Here is a 12,699-nt window from a genome sequence, read left to right as displayed (position 1 = left end):
AGTGGCAAATGCAAATCCATAGAATCAGCAAATCCAAACATTTGGGTCCATGAAGACTCTTCACTGGTTCCCTCTTCTTTTCTCTGCATCTTATGGCAAACCCAGAGTGGCAATGCTTTCATTTAGCTTTCTATACTTAGGCCTGCCAATCCACGATCTACCAAAGTACTGAAAATATTTTCTTCAAGTCTACAAGCAATTTCAAGATTTAACGAAGAGGAGACCTCCCCAACTGAGCAAAATTAAACTAGGTATTAGATTTTTGTCTGCAGTCCCCAATACAAAAAAAAAAAGTGGAATAACCTTCCTGGAATAACCTTCACATGAACAGGTGATACCTACGTCAAACATCAGTTCTGCTAAACAGATATTGCAATTCAGTAATCATTACTGAGGATTCATTGCCCTCTCCCTTCCTTTATGAACTAAAGGGTGAAATGACAGATGTACCTTCTTGGTGTAGAACTTATTCAGCTGTGTCTCCTGGCCATTCCTCCTCCAGAGACACAGCACTTTCGTTTTAGGACAGTATGTCATGTTGATGAGTTTCTCATACCACCAACGTTCGTACACCGTTCCAATGTTACTTCTCAGCACAATGCAATCATCACACACCTGAGGGTATAAAGAGTCTTAGCTAGGAATCCTCACATCATACATCTAGCATTATTAGCGGTTCTATTATTTATTCTTGTCCCTACCTCCATGAAGAAGATGTCTCCTGTTGTATCTGTCCCGGCATGTACTACAAATGTCTGCTTCTTGATGTGTCTGCTGCCACTGGGCCGGACAGACAGCTCTCGGCCGCCCTATAGAAAAGGAAGATTTGTAATTAATAAACTACCACCCCTAATTTCTGTGATTTTATATCTAGTAGGTTACATCTGCTGTGTCTTAACCAGGATAAAAGGTGTGTTCTTAAGTCAGGTGATCACTTCTCAAGATAGGGTAGCTTAAGCAAGAACTGCCACCCTGCAAATTAATACTCGTCCTGCTATGTTCACACTAGTACTATACTCTCTCGTGTGGTGCTAAGACTTCTGGGGGCACATCCCGTGGTTCTTTCCACTGCAGTAAGTTGAACTGCTTGTGAATTCTTTCCCAATGAATTGTTGAAAAACTTCCCTTGTCTTTTCTGGGTACACAGAGGAATTGTGGGAAGGTACTGGAGGACTAGCAGCACTATGTCCACCTACAGTGGTCATGTTAGGAGCTGACAAGTTGTGCTAACTTGAACATTAGCATAAACTCTGATGGGCCAGCCAGCTTCAGTTAAAAGAACTACTGTCACTCAAATACTCAAGTTTTATGCATGGATGGAACTCGAGTTAGGGGCAACAAGTTATAACTTGAGTTTACTTTGCATTCTTTAACTTAACCTACTAACTCAGATGAAAACTACAACCTGCCTCATCTTCTCTAGGATTTTAACTTGAGCTAGGGCATGCCACACTACAGCAACAAAGTTATGGCACTGCAACTGTGCCACTGTGGGGCTGAAGTATAGATGCTTCCTACATTGACAGAAGGAGTTTTTCCATCCAATAGTTAATGCATTTCTCCGAGAGGCAGTAGCTAGGTCAACAGAAGAATTCGGTACTCAGGGTCGGCGTTAATGGTCATAGCTAGGTCAATCTCATTTTTAAAGTGTAGATCAGGCCTAAGTTAACTCAAATTAAAAAGTTTGGCCAAAGGAAGAAGGAGGTTGAGAGATGTGGGAGGAGGCAGCAGTCATAACAGGACTGCTAAATGGGAGTGGAAGCGGCAGTAGAAGTGGGGAGACTGTATGGGGAGGGAAAAAGAGGAAGCAGGAATTGGGCTGTGGGAAGAGTGGAGGGGGTAAGGAGGATATTAGGGAAGGGCCTAAGTGTGGAAACACGGGGGGGAGCAGCAAGCATGAAGAAGCCTGCAAAAGGATGATAGAGATGAGAGGCCAGGTAGCCTGAGGGAGCAACAGATTTTTTTGGATTATTTTGGGGGTGTGTTTTGTTTTTTGATGTGGGAAGGGAGAGAGTATGTTTGTTTTGAGATGTAGGAGAAACTGACTGGGAGGGGGGAAACTAATTTGACTGTAAAAGCGGCAAAGAGTCCTGTGGTACCTTATAGACTAACAGACGTATTGGAGCATAAGCTTTTGTGGGTGAATATGAAAGAAGAAGTGGGTATTCACCCACGAAAGCTTATGCTCCAATACGTCTGTTAGTCTATAAGGTGGCACAGGACTCTCTGCCGCTTTGACAGATCCAGACTAACACGGCTACCCCTCTGATAATTTGATTGTGTGGGTCTGCATAAAGCTTTTCCATGCAAGCAGTTACAGTAGTTGTACTCAGCTGGTGTGTGACTGCAAATCCGAGTGTGACTGGGAGTTGGCTCAAGAAGCAGCCCCACTATTAAGTAGTATAATACTCTGAAAGTTTGGGGATCCCTGTCATAGAACAATTCCTCTTAATTATTTTTTATATTTAAACCACCAAATAGTTTTAGAATTATGTCCTTCCCCTTCCAATTAGCAGTATTTTAGGCAAGCTATTCCAGCCTATTCAGATTCCTATACTGCATCTGTCACCATGTTATTCGAGTACCAAGATAACTGCTCTTATCTTTACTCCAAAGTCAGTCCCCCCAGTCCTCTGATCATTTCTCTCCTCTTTTAGGAATTCCCTCCCATTTGTTCATAAATTAACCCTCAATACCAGAAAAATATAGATTGTCGTTAACATTATTGTATCAAGTTACTGTTAGTCTTTTAAATAAGACATAGCATACAAAAGCTATACTGGGAGAAAATTAACATCGCACAGTAATGCACACAAGTCAGGAATGAGAAAGCCAATGCTGACCATTTTTCAGAGTAGCAGCCGTGTTAGTCTGTATCCATAAAAAGAAAAGGAGTACATGTGGAACCGTAGAGACTAACAAATTTATTAGAGCATAAGCTTTCGTGAGCTACAGCTCACTTCATCGGACGCACACAAGTCAGGAATGAGAAAGCCAATGCTGTAGCCAGTGCTGTAGCTCACGAAAGCTTATGCTCTAATAAATTTGCTTGTCTCTAAGGTGCCAAAAGTACTCCTTTTCTTTTTAATGCTGACCATGTATTCCTTGTGTGTATGCATTCTTATGGTACAGTTTTTAATTATGTAATTGCATACTATTCCTGAAATCACACCACCATATAACCTTAGATATACATTTAGCATATTTAGTAATTCCTGCAGACTCACTATATATAAAATATCTACAGTATATTTATAACAGACTTGTCAGATAAGTTTTATTTTCTCAGAAGGTAAGTTTGCATTTTAATTAAAAGTATTTTAAGTCAAGCAAGCCAATATCCTGGCTACTCAAGAGCTCCAGAGGCCCTGGAGTGAACTGGGGACTAGTTCCTCTATTGTCTCTATTCCCAGGAAAGGGCAGGGATATGGTGTCATGAATTTTTTCTTTACTCACTAGGTTAGCCACTTTGTCTAGTAACTCATTTATTTGCTGGCTCTGCACCAATCCAATGTGCGATTTCCCCATCAAACGACGCACCTTCTTCTTAATGTCATTCTTGCTCACCTAGGAAGCAAGTAGAGGACCAGGTTATTTACCTTTCCCTAATCACGGACAAAATATCCAGACATCTTGGTGTTCACTGCAGAAGGGGATGGAAGAACTGATCTCCTTACTCACTGTTTGCTCTACTGTCAGCCAACAGTTTCTCCAGACAAAGAAATAGAGTAAGCTATTGTTTAAACAGATAAGTTCTCTTCAGAAACTGATGAATAGGACAAATGAATAGGTGCTGATGAATAGGACAAGTAAAGAGAAACCACAGGGAAAGGGAATACAATTTTTTCTTCCACATTTAGAGGGGTGGGGGTGGAAGACAATGTCACTAAATGGTGTTACTGCTATTCAACAGCATTTAGTAAAGAAGAAGTTAGAAATGGTAAGCAGGACACCTTGTGCAAATTACACACTATGTCACTGTGGCTAAAGTGAACATGGGTCACACAAAGGGCCATTTAAGGCATGAATACTAAGGATAAATTCTTGATGTAATATAGCAATCTAGCCCCCTGATTCTCATTAATACCAGCCAGGAGTGTGCGCAGCTTAATTCTTGTGACTGCTCTGAAAATGGCCCCACCTTCGCATACAGTTGTACCTGGCCATACAACACCACAAATAGAATGTCTTGTGCCTAGAAAAGGGAAGGAGCAGAGTATCACCTTCATCATAAGCATGTAGACAAGCATGTTGTGCAGTAATGTAGCCAGCAGGCGGTCTTCGTCTTCCTCCAAGCGCTTTCGGTCATGTTCTCCCAGAGATAAGTACCTATGAGAAGAACCAGTTGTGAAACAGAGCCAGGGGTGCCTTTCACCCAACTAACTGCAGCAGTGAAGGGGGACAAAGCACTGTCTATAGGAGACAGAAGCAAAGGAATCATCAGAGCGATAAATGGTCATTTCCCTGTAGGAAATGTTCTTGGCAGGGTGCTCCAATCACCAATTAAAAGGGTCATCATCTCTTTCCCCACTACTAAAAACACTAAATTACTAAAACTATTAAAAATTATTTACACATTGAATTCATAAATTCAAAGAAAAAGAAGATCAAAGAGGACATGGAGGATTCCGACTCAGGGCATGCAGTGGTAAGAAGGAACTGGAGAGGCATTTGTCCACACTGCCCTTTATACTCTCAGTTTGTAGCATGAGGAGAACCACCAGATGCTGCTTACTAAAAGATTTCTGGACTTGAGCACCAGGTGTGCATGTGTACCCAGTACAAAATACTCATAGGGAGCATCACTCAAAGGAGGATCATCTGTTTCCCCAACAGGCCCAGCAAGCAGGTTCCCTTCATGATCTGCAGGGCCAATCCAAGGAGGTACAAGAGGGAATAGAGAGGGAAAATCTAACAAACATCTTAGATGTCTGTATCCTAAGGCAAGAAGTATGGGAACAAACAGGAAGAACTAGAAACACTAGTGAATTATCACAATTACTACATAACTGGCATCATAAAGAGTTGGTGGGATAATTCATGTGACTAGAATATTGGTACAGAAGCATACAGATTGTTCAGGAAGGACGGGTAGGGAAAAAAGGGAGGTGTTTCCTTTTATCAAAGATGTATACACTTGAACTGAGGTCAAGATAGAAGGTGGAAGGTAGACTTGTTGAAAGTCTCTGGGTAAGCATAAAAGGGGTAAAAAAGCAAAGGTGATGTCATAATAGAGGTACACTATAGACCACCTAACCAGTAAAAAGAGGTGGATGAGGCTTTTTTTGAACAACTAACAAAATCATCCAAAGCACAGGACTTGGTGGTGCTGGGAGACTTCAACTACCGAGACATCTGTTGGGAAAATAATAAAGCAGAGCACAGATCAAACAACTTCTTGGAATTAACTGGCGATATCTTTTTATTACAGAAGGTAGAAAAAGTGACTAGGAGAGAGGCTGTTCTCGATTTGATTCGGATAGTTAGGGAGGAACTGGTTCAAAATTTGAAGATGGAAGACAGCTTGGGTGAAAGTGATCAAGAAATGACAGAGTTCATGATTCTAAGGAATCATAGGAGGGAAAACAGCAGAATAAAAACTATGGACTTCAAGAAGGCAGACTTTAGCAAACTCAAAGAATTGGTCCTGAAAGGTAAAAGGATCCTAAAAGATAAGTCTCTAAAAGGTAAAAAAGAGTTCAGGAGAGTTGCCAATTTTTTAAAGGGACATATTAAGAGCACAAGAGCAAACAATCCCAGTGGATAGAAAAGATAAAAAGTATGGTAAGAGACCACTCTGGCTTAACCAGCCTGAAACTCAAGAGAGAGTCATATAAAAACTGGACATTTGGTCAAATTATGAAGGATAAATATAAAAGAAAACAACACAAGCATGTAGGTTAGTCAGTGCAATTGGACTGACTAACATCAGTGTAAATGAGGTAGTATCCGAGGCCAAAACAGGGAAAGAACGGGTTAAGAATTATCTAGTCCAGATCTATACTACAGAGCTATATTGGTTTAACTACATCACTCAGGGGTGTGAAAAATCCACACCCTTGAGCAATGTAGTTATACAACATAACCCCCCCACACACAGACAGCGCTATGTCGACGGGAGAGCTTCTTCCATTGACACAGCTATTGCCTCTCAGGGAGGTGGAGTAACTATGCCAACGGGCAAAGATCTCCCATTGGCACAGTAGCACTACAGCAGCGCCACTGTAGTGCTGTATGTGAAGACAGGCCCTCAGACAAGCTAGAGGTCTTCAAGTCAGTGGGGCCTGATGAAATACAACTTGGAATACTTAAGGAACTGTATGAAGACATCGCTGAGCCATTAGTGATTATCTTTGAGAACTCATTGAGGACAGAAGAGATCCCAGAGGACTGGAAAAGGGCAAATATAGTACCAATCTATAAAAAGAAGAATAAGGACAACCCAGAGAATTATAGACTAGTTAGCTTAACTTCAGTACCTGGAAAGATATTGGAGCAAATAAACAATCAATTTCTAAGCACTTAGAAGAGAATAAAATGACAAACAACAGTCAGCACGGATTTGTCAAGAACTAAACATGTCAAACCAGCCTAATAATATTCTTCGACAGGGTAACAAGCCTTCTAGTTGATGTGATAGATCTTGATTTTAGTGAAGCTTTTGACACTGTCTCACACATTCTTCTCATAAGGAAACTAGGGAAACATAGCCTAAATGAAGCTACTATAAGGTGGGTGGAAATTGGTTGGAAAATCAATTTTTTCAATCATGCTGGAAGAGCATATCGAGTGTGGGCCCACAGGGATCTGTCCTGGGTCCGGTTCTATTCAGTATCTTTATAAATGATTTGGATAATGGCACAGAGAGTACATTTATAAAGTTTGCGGACGATGCAACCCCTCCCAGCTTGGTAAGTGCTTTGGAGGACAGAATTAGAATTCAAAATGGTCTTGACAAAGCAGATAAGTGGTCTGAAACAAATAGGAGGAAATTCAGTAAGGCCAACTGCAAAGTACTACGCTCAGCAAGGAACTATTAGTTGTACAAATATAAATAGGAAATGACTGCCTAGGAAGGAGTACGCAGAAAAAGACCAGCGAGTTGGGGAGGAGGGGTACAGTGAATTGAATATGAATCAACAAAGTAATACTGTTGCAAAAAAGCAAACATCGTTCTGGGATGTAATTGCAGGAGTGTTGTAAGCAAGACACAAGAAGTAATTCTTCCACTCTACTCAGCATTGATAAGGTCTCAACAGGAGTACTGCATCCAGTTCAGGGCACCACACCTTGGGAAAGAGATAGAAAAACTGGAGAAGTCTTGTTTAGTCTGGAGAAGAGAAAACTGAGGGAGGACATAATAATAGTCTTCAATTATGTAAAAGGTTGTGATAAAAAGGAGGGTGATAAATTGTTTTCTTTATCCACTGAGAACAGGACAAGAAGTAATGGGCTTAAATTGCAGCAAGGGAGATTTAGGTTAAACATTAGGAAAAACTTCCTAACTGTAAGAGTAGATAAGCACTGGAACAAATTACCTAGGGAGGTTGTGGAATCTCAGTCATTGGAGGTTTTTAAGAACAGATTAGACAAACACCTGCCAGGGATGGTCTAGATAATACTTAGACCTGCCTCAGTGCAAGGGACTTAACTAGAAGACCTATCGAGGTCCCCTCTAGTCCTACATTTCTGTGATTCTATGATTTCCTATTTTCCCCACCTGCAACTTCTTGATGGCCATCGCATGGTCACAGTTGTGCAACAGTCAGCTCAGTACAAGAGTAACCCCACTGGAATTGCTTCCCCTTGTTCTGCAGCTGCATAGAGCCTGTACAGGAAGTGGTTACTTTTCAGGCCTAGGGCCCTCACTTCTCCCACACCCCTGACAAGTGAAGCAGCTGCTCTTCAAACTTTGCGGCTCCTTTTCATTCCCCACCTCATGAAATAGCTCCTATTTTGGCCTCCAGCCCACAGACTGGGGGCTAAGTGTGGGTGGCTGACTGGCTGGTGAGGCAAGGGGCTGGGAGTGGAGAACAGAACTTGATGAGTTGAGAAAAGCAAGACTGAGGGGATACAAGACAAGTAGGAGGAGGGGTGACAGATTAAAGGTGGGGTGGCTCTAATGGGTGGCACAGTCAGCAAATGCCCATTGGTGTAGAGTATGCAAAGTGCACCCACTAAACTAGCCGTTCACATTCTTTCCTCTGCAGAGAGGGCTTTAGGCAGCTTGGAGCTTGAACAGCCTTCTGCTCCCATCCACATCTGACTGAGTGCTAATGAGAGCAGGAGACAGCACAACTGGCTGTGTGTGTGAGGGGAGGAGGGAGTAGTAAAACTAAAGCAAGGAAGACAAAATAAAATTATTAATTAAAAAAAATTAAGTTACTGACAAAATGCTACAACAAATGAACATTCACATAGGCTTGCCATACACAAACAGCTTTAGAGCAGTCCACAAAATATACGGTAACCTATCTGTAATTGTTGTTCTGCAAGATGCAATGCAGAAGTATGCACTAGACCAGAGGACTTTGCCTAGCAGTACCCATAGGGGTGGTGCTCATGCGCTGCACCCCAGCCCCTTCCCTGGCCATATAAGGGCACCACCATCCTGATCTCCTCAGCTTCTTTGCACCAAAGGTCAGAAGCACAGATTCAGATGCAGAGTGGATAGAGAGTGGGTTGTGGAATACACATCTGCATCACATCTCGAAGTAAAACAATTACAGGTAATTAACTATTTTTTCTTCTTCGAGTAGATGCAGCCATGTAGTCTCCTTAGGTGACTTGAAAGCAACACTCGTAGGAGGTGGAGTTTGGAGTCTGTGTAAACAAGGACTGCAGGATTGCCTCCCAAAGTTTTCATCTGATCTAGTTGCAGTAGTAAAGGCACTGTGGTCTGTAAAAGTATGCACAGAGGACCAAGAGGCAGCCCTGGAAATGCCATCAGTATTGTCTGGGCTCTCCTGGAAGGGGCTCGCACCCTTTGAGGAGGGATAGCCTGGTCTACTTCCTATACAGTCATTATACAGGAAATTATCGCAAGGCGCTATCTGTGAAGCAATCACTTGCCCCTTCATTTAATTTGCATATGAAATAAATAAATGAGATGAGGAGCAGAAAGGTTTGGTCCTATCCAGATAAAAAGCTAAACACTGCCTGCCATCCCATGTGTGAAGACGTTGCTCCTCTGGAATTAAATGCGGCTTAGGGAGGAACGCTGGTAAATATATAGCTTGGTTCAAGTGAAACTGGAAAACCACTTTGGATAAAAAGTTAGGGTGTGGCCATAAGGTTGCTTTGTCTTTACAAAACTGCAAGTAAGGGGGCTCCACCACCACCTAGAAGACATTATGTCCACAAGGAAGGCAGTTTTCTGACACAGAAGGGAGAAATGGGAAGTTGCCAGAGGCTTGAACAAAGGTCCCATAAAAGCTGCTAAGAGAGTATTAAGGTCCCACAAAGGAACAGGCTCTTTAACAAGTGGGTGGAGATGAGTGACTTCTTTCAAGAACCTCACTGCCATGAGGTTTGAACACACCAACCTCCTGTGGATGTACAGATGAAACACAAAAATTGTCACCAGGTGGACTCTCAAACAAGTAAGTGCAGGACCAAAAGAATGAAGGTGTAAAACAGGTAGTCCAAGATGTCCTGGATACCAGCTAAATTCAGTCGAACTTCCCAGGCTAACGACCACATCAAGAAATGCTTCTAATTGGCTGAACAGATTTCTCTGGTGGCGGGCTTTCTACTATTGCGTGAGACTTGCTGGACCACCTCTGAACATCGTTTCTCATCATCATCATCTAACCATGCAGCATTTGTGCTGTGAGATGCAGGGAGCTGAGTGCAAGATGTAAAACCTGACCATGATGCTGAGTCAGGTCGTCAGAATGAAAAGGAAGGGATATGGGATGTTGAATCAACATTGTGAGGGGAGAGGAAAAAAAAAAAAAAAGATTGTTTCAACCACATTGGAGCAATGAGAATAAGCTTGGCACAGTCCAATTTCAGTTTGAGAATGACTTGAAGGATGATTAGAATTGGAGGAAAAGCAACAGGAGTGCCAATTCCCAGCTCAGGTGAAAAGCATCAGTCAGTCAAGGAGCCCAGACAGAGACCCCCTCGGGAGCAAAACAGCTGGCATGTCTTGTTGTCTTTTGTGGTGAAAAGGTCGATTATTGGGATGCCCCAAACTGCAAAAATGAACCACAGGATGCTGAGCTTCATGGACCATTAGCGATTCAGGGAGAAATTTCTGCCGAGGTGCTCTGACAAGTGATTCTGGATGGCAGGTAAGTGATTGGCCATGGGGGGAGAGATGATCTGCTCAACGCAAAACTGCCAGAGCCTGATCACCACCTGACACAGCATGTTGGAATGTGCTCTCTCCTGTCTGTTCACATAATACATTACAAAGCTTTACTGGTGAGTATGAGAAACACTGAGTCTCTCATGTGATTATGAAAGATCTGACAGACATTGTAGATGGCATGAAGCTCCAGGACATTGATATGAAGTTTCCTGTTCTGACCACAGACCTTGAACTTTCAGCAATCCCAGAAGTGCTCCCCAACCTATTAAGGAGGCATCAGTGACAACAGTCCTGGTTGGTGGGGACTGAGCAAACGGAAAGCCCTGGCACACATTGTCCTGATTGGCAGAGCAAGTCGGACCAGGCTGTCCAAGGGATGACTATTCAGATGATAGACCAACTTCAGCCACATTTGAAGAGGCGCAGCTTGGCATATTGGACTATCTGCGTGCATGCAGCCATATGCTAGCAACCTCAGGCATACTCAGGTTGTTGTTGTTGTTGAAGGTTAAGACTGCAACTCCAGACATAGTGAACTGGTGAATTGCCTGGAATTGCTCCATCAGCATGAATGCTCTTGCACTGGGTAGGATCTATCAGGGTCCTGATTAACTTGATTCTTTGAGTTGGAACTAATGTTGACTTCCTGCAGTTTAGGATGAGACCTAAACAACTGGGTAAGTTTTGTGGGACGAGGACATGATGGAGGACTTCCTCTCTGGACTTGCCCCTCAGTAACTAATTGTCCAGATGGGGGAAAGATATGAATTCCCCTCTTCCTGAGGTATACTGTCACCACAAACTTGCATTTGGTAAAGACCTGGGGAGTGGAAGACAGGCTGAAAGGCAGCAGAATGTACTGGTAGCGCTAATCCGTCATGACAAACTGGAGAAACCTTGTGTGGCTTGAGAGACTCGCTACCAATCCCAACAGGACAAAGAAACAAACAGACTAAACTGAAGCTCTACGTCAGGGCAGCACCGGTGCTGAAGAGGAATAGAGAATAGGCATCAGAAGTAATTGAATGACAGATACTCCAACCAGGTACCGGGAGAAGCACCAGTACCCGAGGCAGTACCAAGCTCAATGAAGGGATCTGCCACCACGACAATTACAATGCTGAAGGACGCACCAGTGTCGAGGAGGCCTTTGGTGCAGGCCTCAACCTCACAGTCTGAGGCCAGGTGGTGCCTCTCTGTGACGCAGCCAGAAAGTATCTAGGGCAAAACAGAGGACAAGACAGAAGAAGCCATTGCACCAGCAAACTCTTGAACCAGTAGAGAGTCTGGGACTGAGAGGCAAAGCAGATCTGATGCCACCTGGTATGCCGCTGGCATAAAAATATTTGGTGCTAATGCTGATGTCAATAGTACAGGACTCAACAGACACCCCATGGCTGGAACCAGAGTTGATGGTATGGGCTCTCGCTGCTCTTGGCACAGTACCATGGAGCAGTTAGTCAGACCTGCTCCATCCCAGATGCTGCAGGGAGTATGGTACCAGTCAGCACCCTTCTTAGAAGATGAGGTGGCATCTCCCTGAACCCTGGAATGTCTTGATAAGTTTTATGGAACCTCTTCCTTGCCATACAACTCCTCTTACTCTTGGTGGAAACAGTAGAACTCGAGCATGGAGTGGCATCGCTTGCCAGATCCAAAGGTGACCACTAATCAGATGAGGGACTCAGTGCTGAAGTGAGCCTCCTGGCCTACTCCAGCAGGTGCTGCTTCAGCCACAAGTCTCTTGCCATCTGAGTGCTCTTTGTGAATGACTTGCAGGTGGAGCACAACTCTTTGTTGTGCCTTGGTGAAGGACACATTAAGCACCTTATGTAGGAATCACTGTTGAGGATCACTGCAAGACAGACAATGCTTGAATCCTGGGGCGGGCTTCACACAGGACAGCCAACTATAACTAATGCTAAACCTAACCGAAGGTGCTAACTACTACTAGATACAATAAAATTTTCTGAAACTGAGACCAGAAGTGCAATGTGAAAACCATCACTCTGACTCTAGCCGTGGGCTGTAAGAAGGAACTGAGGGGGTTGGGGCCAGAGAAGAGGCCAGGGCTGCAAGGCATGAGCACCACCCCTACAGGTATTGCTAGGCAAAGTACTCCGGCACTGGTGCACTCACCTAAGTAGAATACACAGCTGTATCTACTCAAAGAACTTGACTAATTCCCACCTCCCGATTACCAGTATAACATTAATAAACTTTGATTAAACTGAAAGGAATCATACTGAATTAGTGTGGGTTGCTCCAAAGATACGGTCCATGCTAATTATGCCCACCTGTAAGATATGGGCTGGTAGGAGCATCAGGTCTCAGGAGCAGGAGGGAGCCCAGAGAGCTCCTTCTCCAGGCTAAAGGGGGGA

The 12,699-nt window shown here is 43.5% G+C and overlaps 1 protein-coding gene across 19 annotated transcripts in view; it reads right to left on the bottom strand.

The window, feature by feature from the left end:
* The window catches only part of MADD (MAP kinase activating death domain), a 126,513-nt gene that overhangs the window by 31,486 nt on the left and 82,328 nt on the right, over positions 1-12,699 (bottom strand). For all 19 annotated transcript variants that reach the window (XM_084632720.1, XM_084632710.1, XM_084632721.1 and 16 more), the window contains 4 exons: positions 4,224-4,329; positions 3,457-3,567; positions 702-809; positions 451-615 (listed from right to left, as the gene is read on the bottom strand). In XM_084632720.1, the coding sequence (XP_084488846.1) occupies positions 451-615; positions 702-809; positions 3,457-3,567; positions 4,224-4,329 (490 nt within the window). The remainder of the gene's footprint in view (positions 1-450; positions 616-701; positions 810-3,456; positions 3,568-4,223; positions 4,330-12,699) is intronic.

Source organism: Lepidochelys olivacea (genome assembly GCF_965140295.1).
Source record: "Lepidochelys olivacea isolate rLepOli2 genome assembly, chromosome: 6".
Taxonomy (NCBI): domain Eukaryota; kingdom Metazoa; phylum Chordata; order Testudines; family Cheloniidae; genus Lepidochelys; species Lepidochelys olivacea.
Note: the sequence above shows the minus strand (reverse complement) of the source record. Positions and strands in the feature narration are given on the sequence as shown.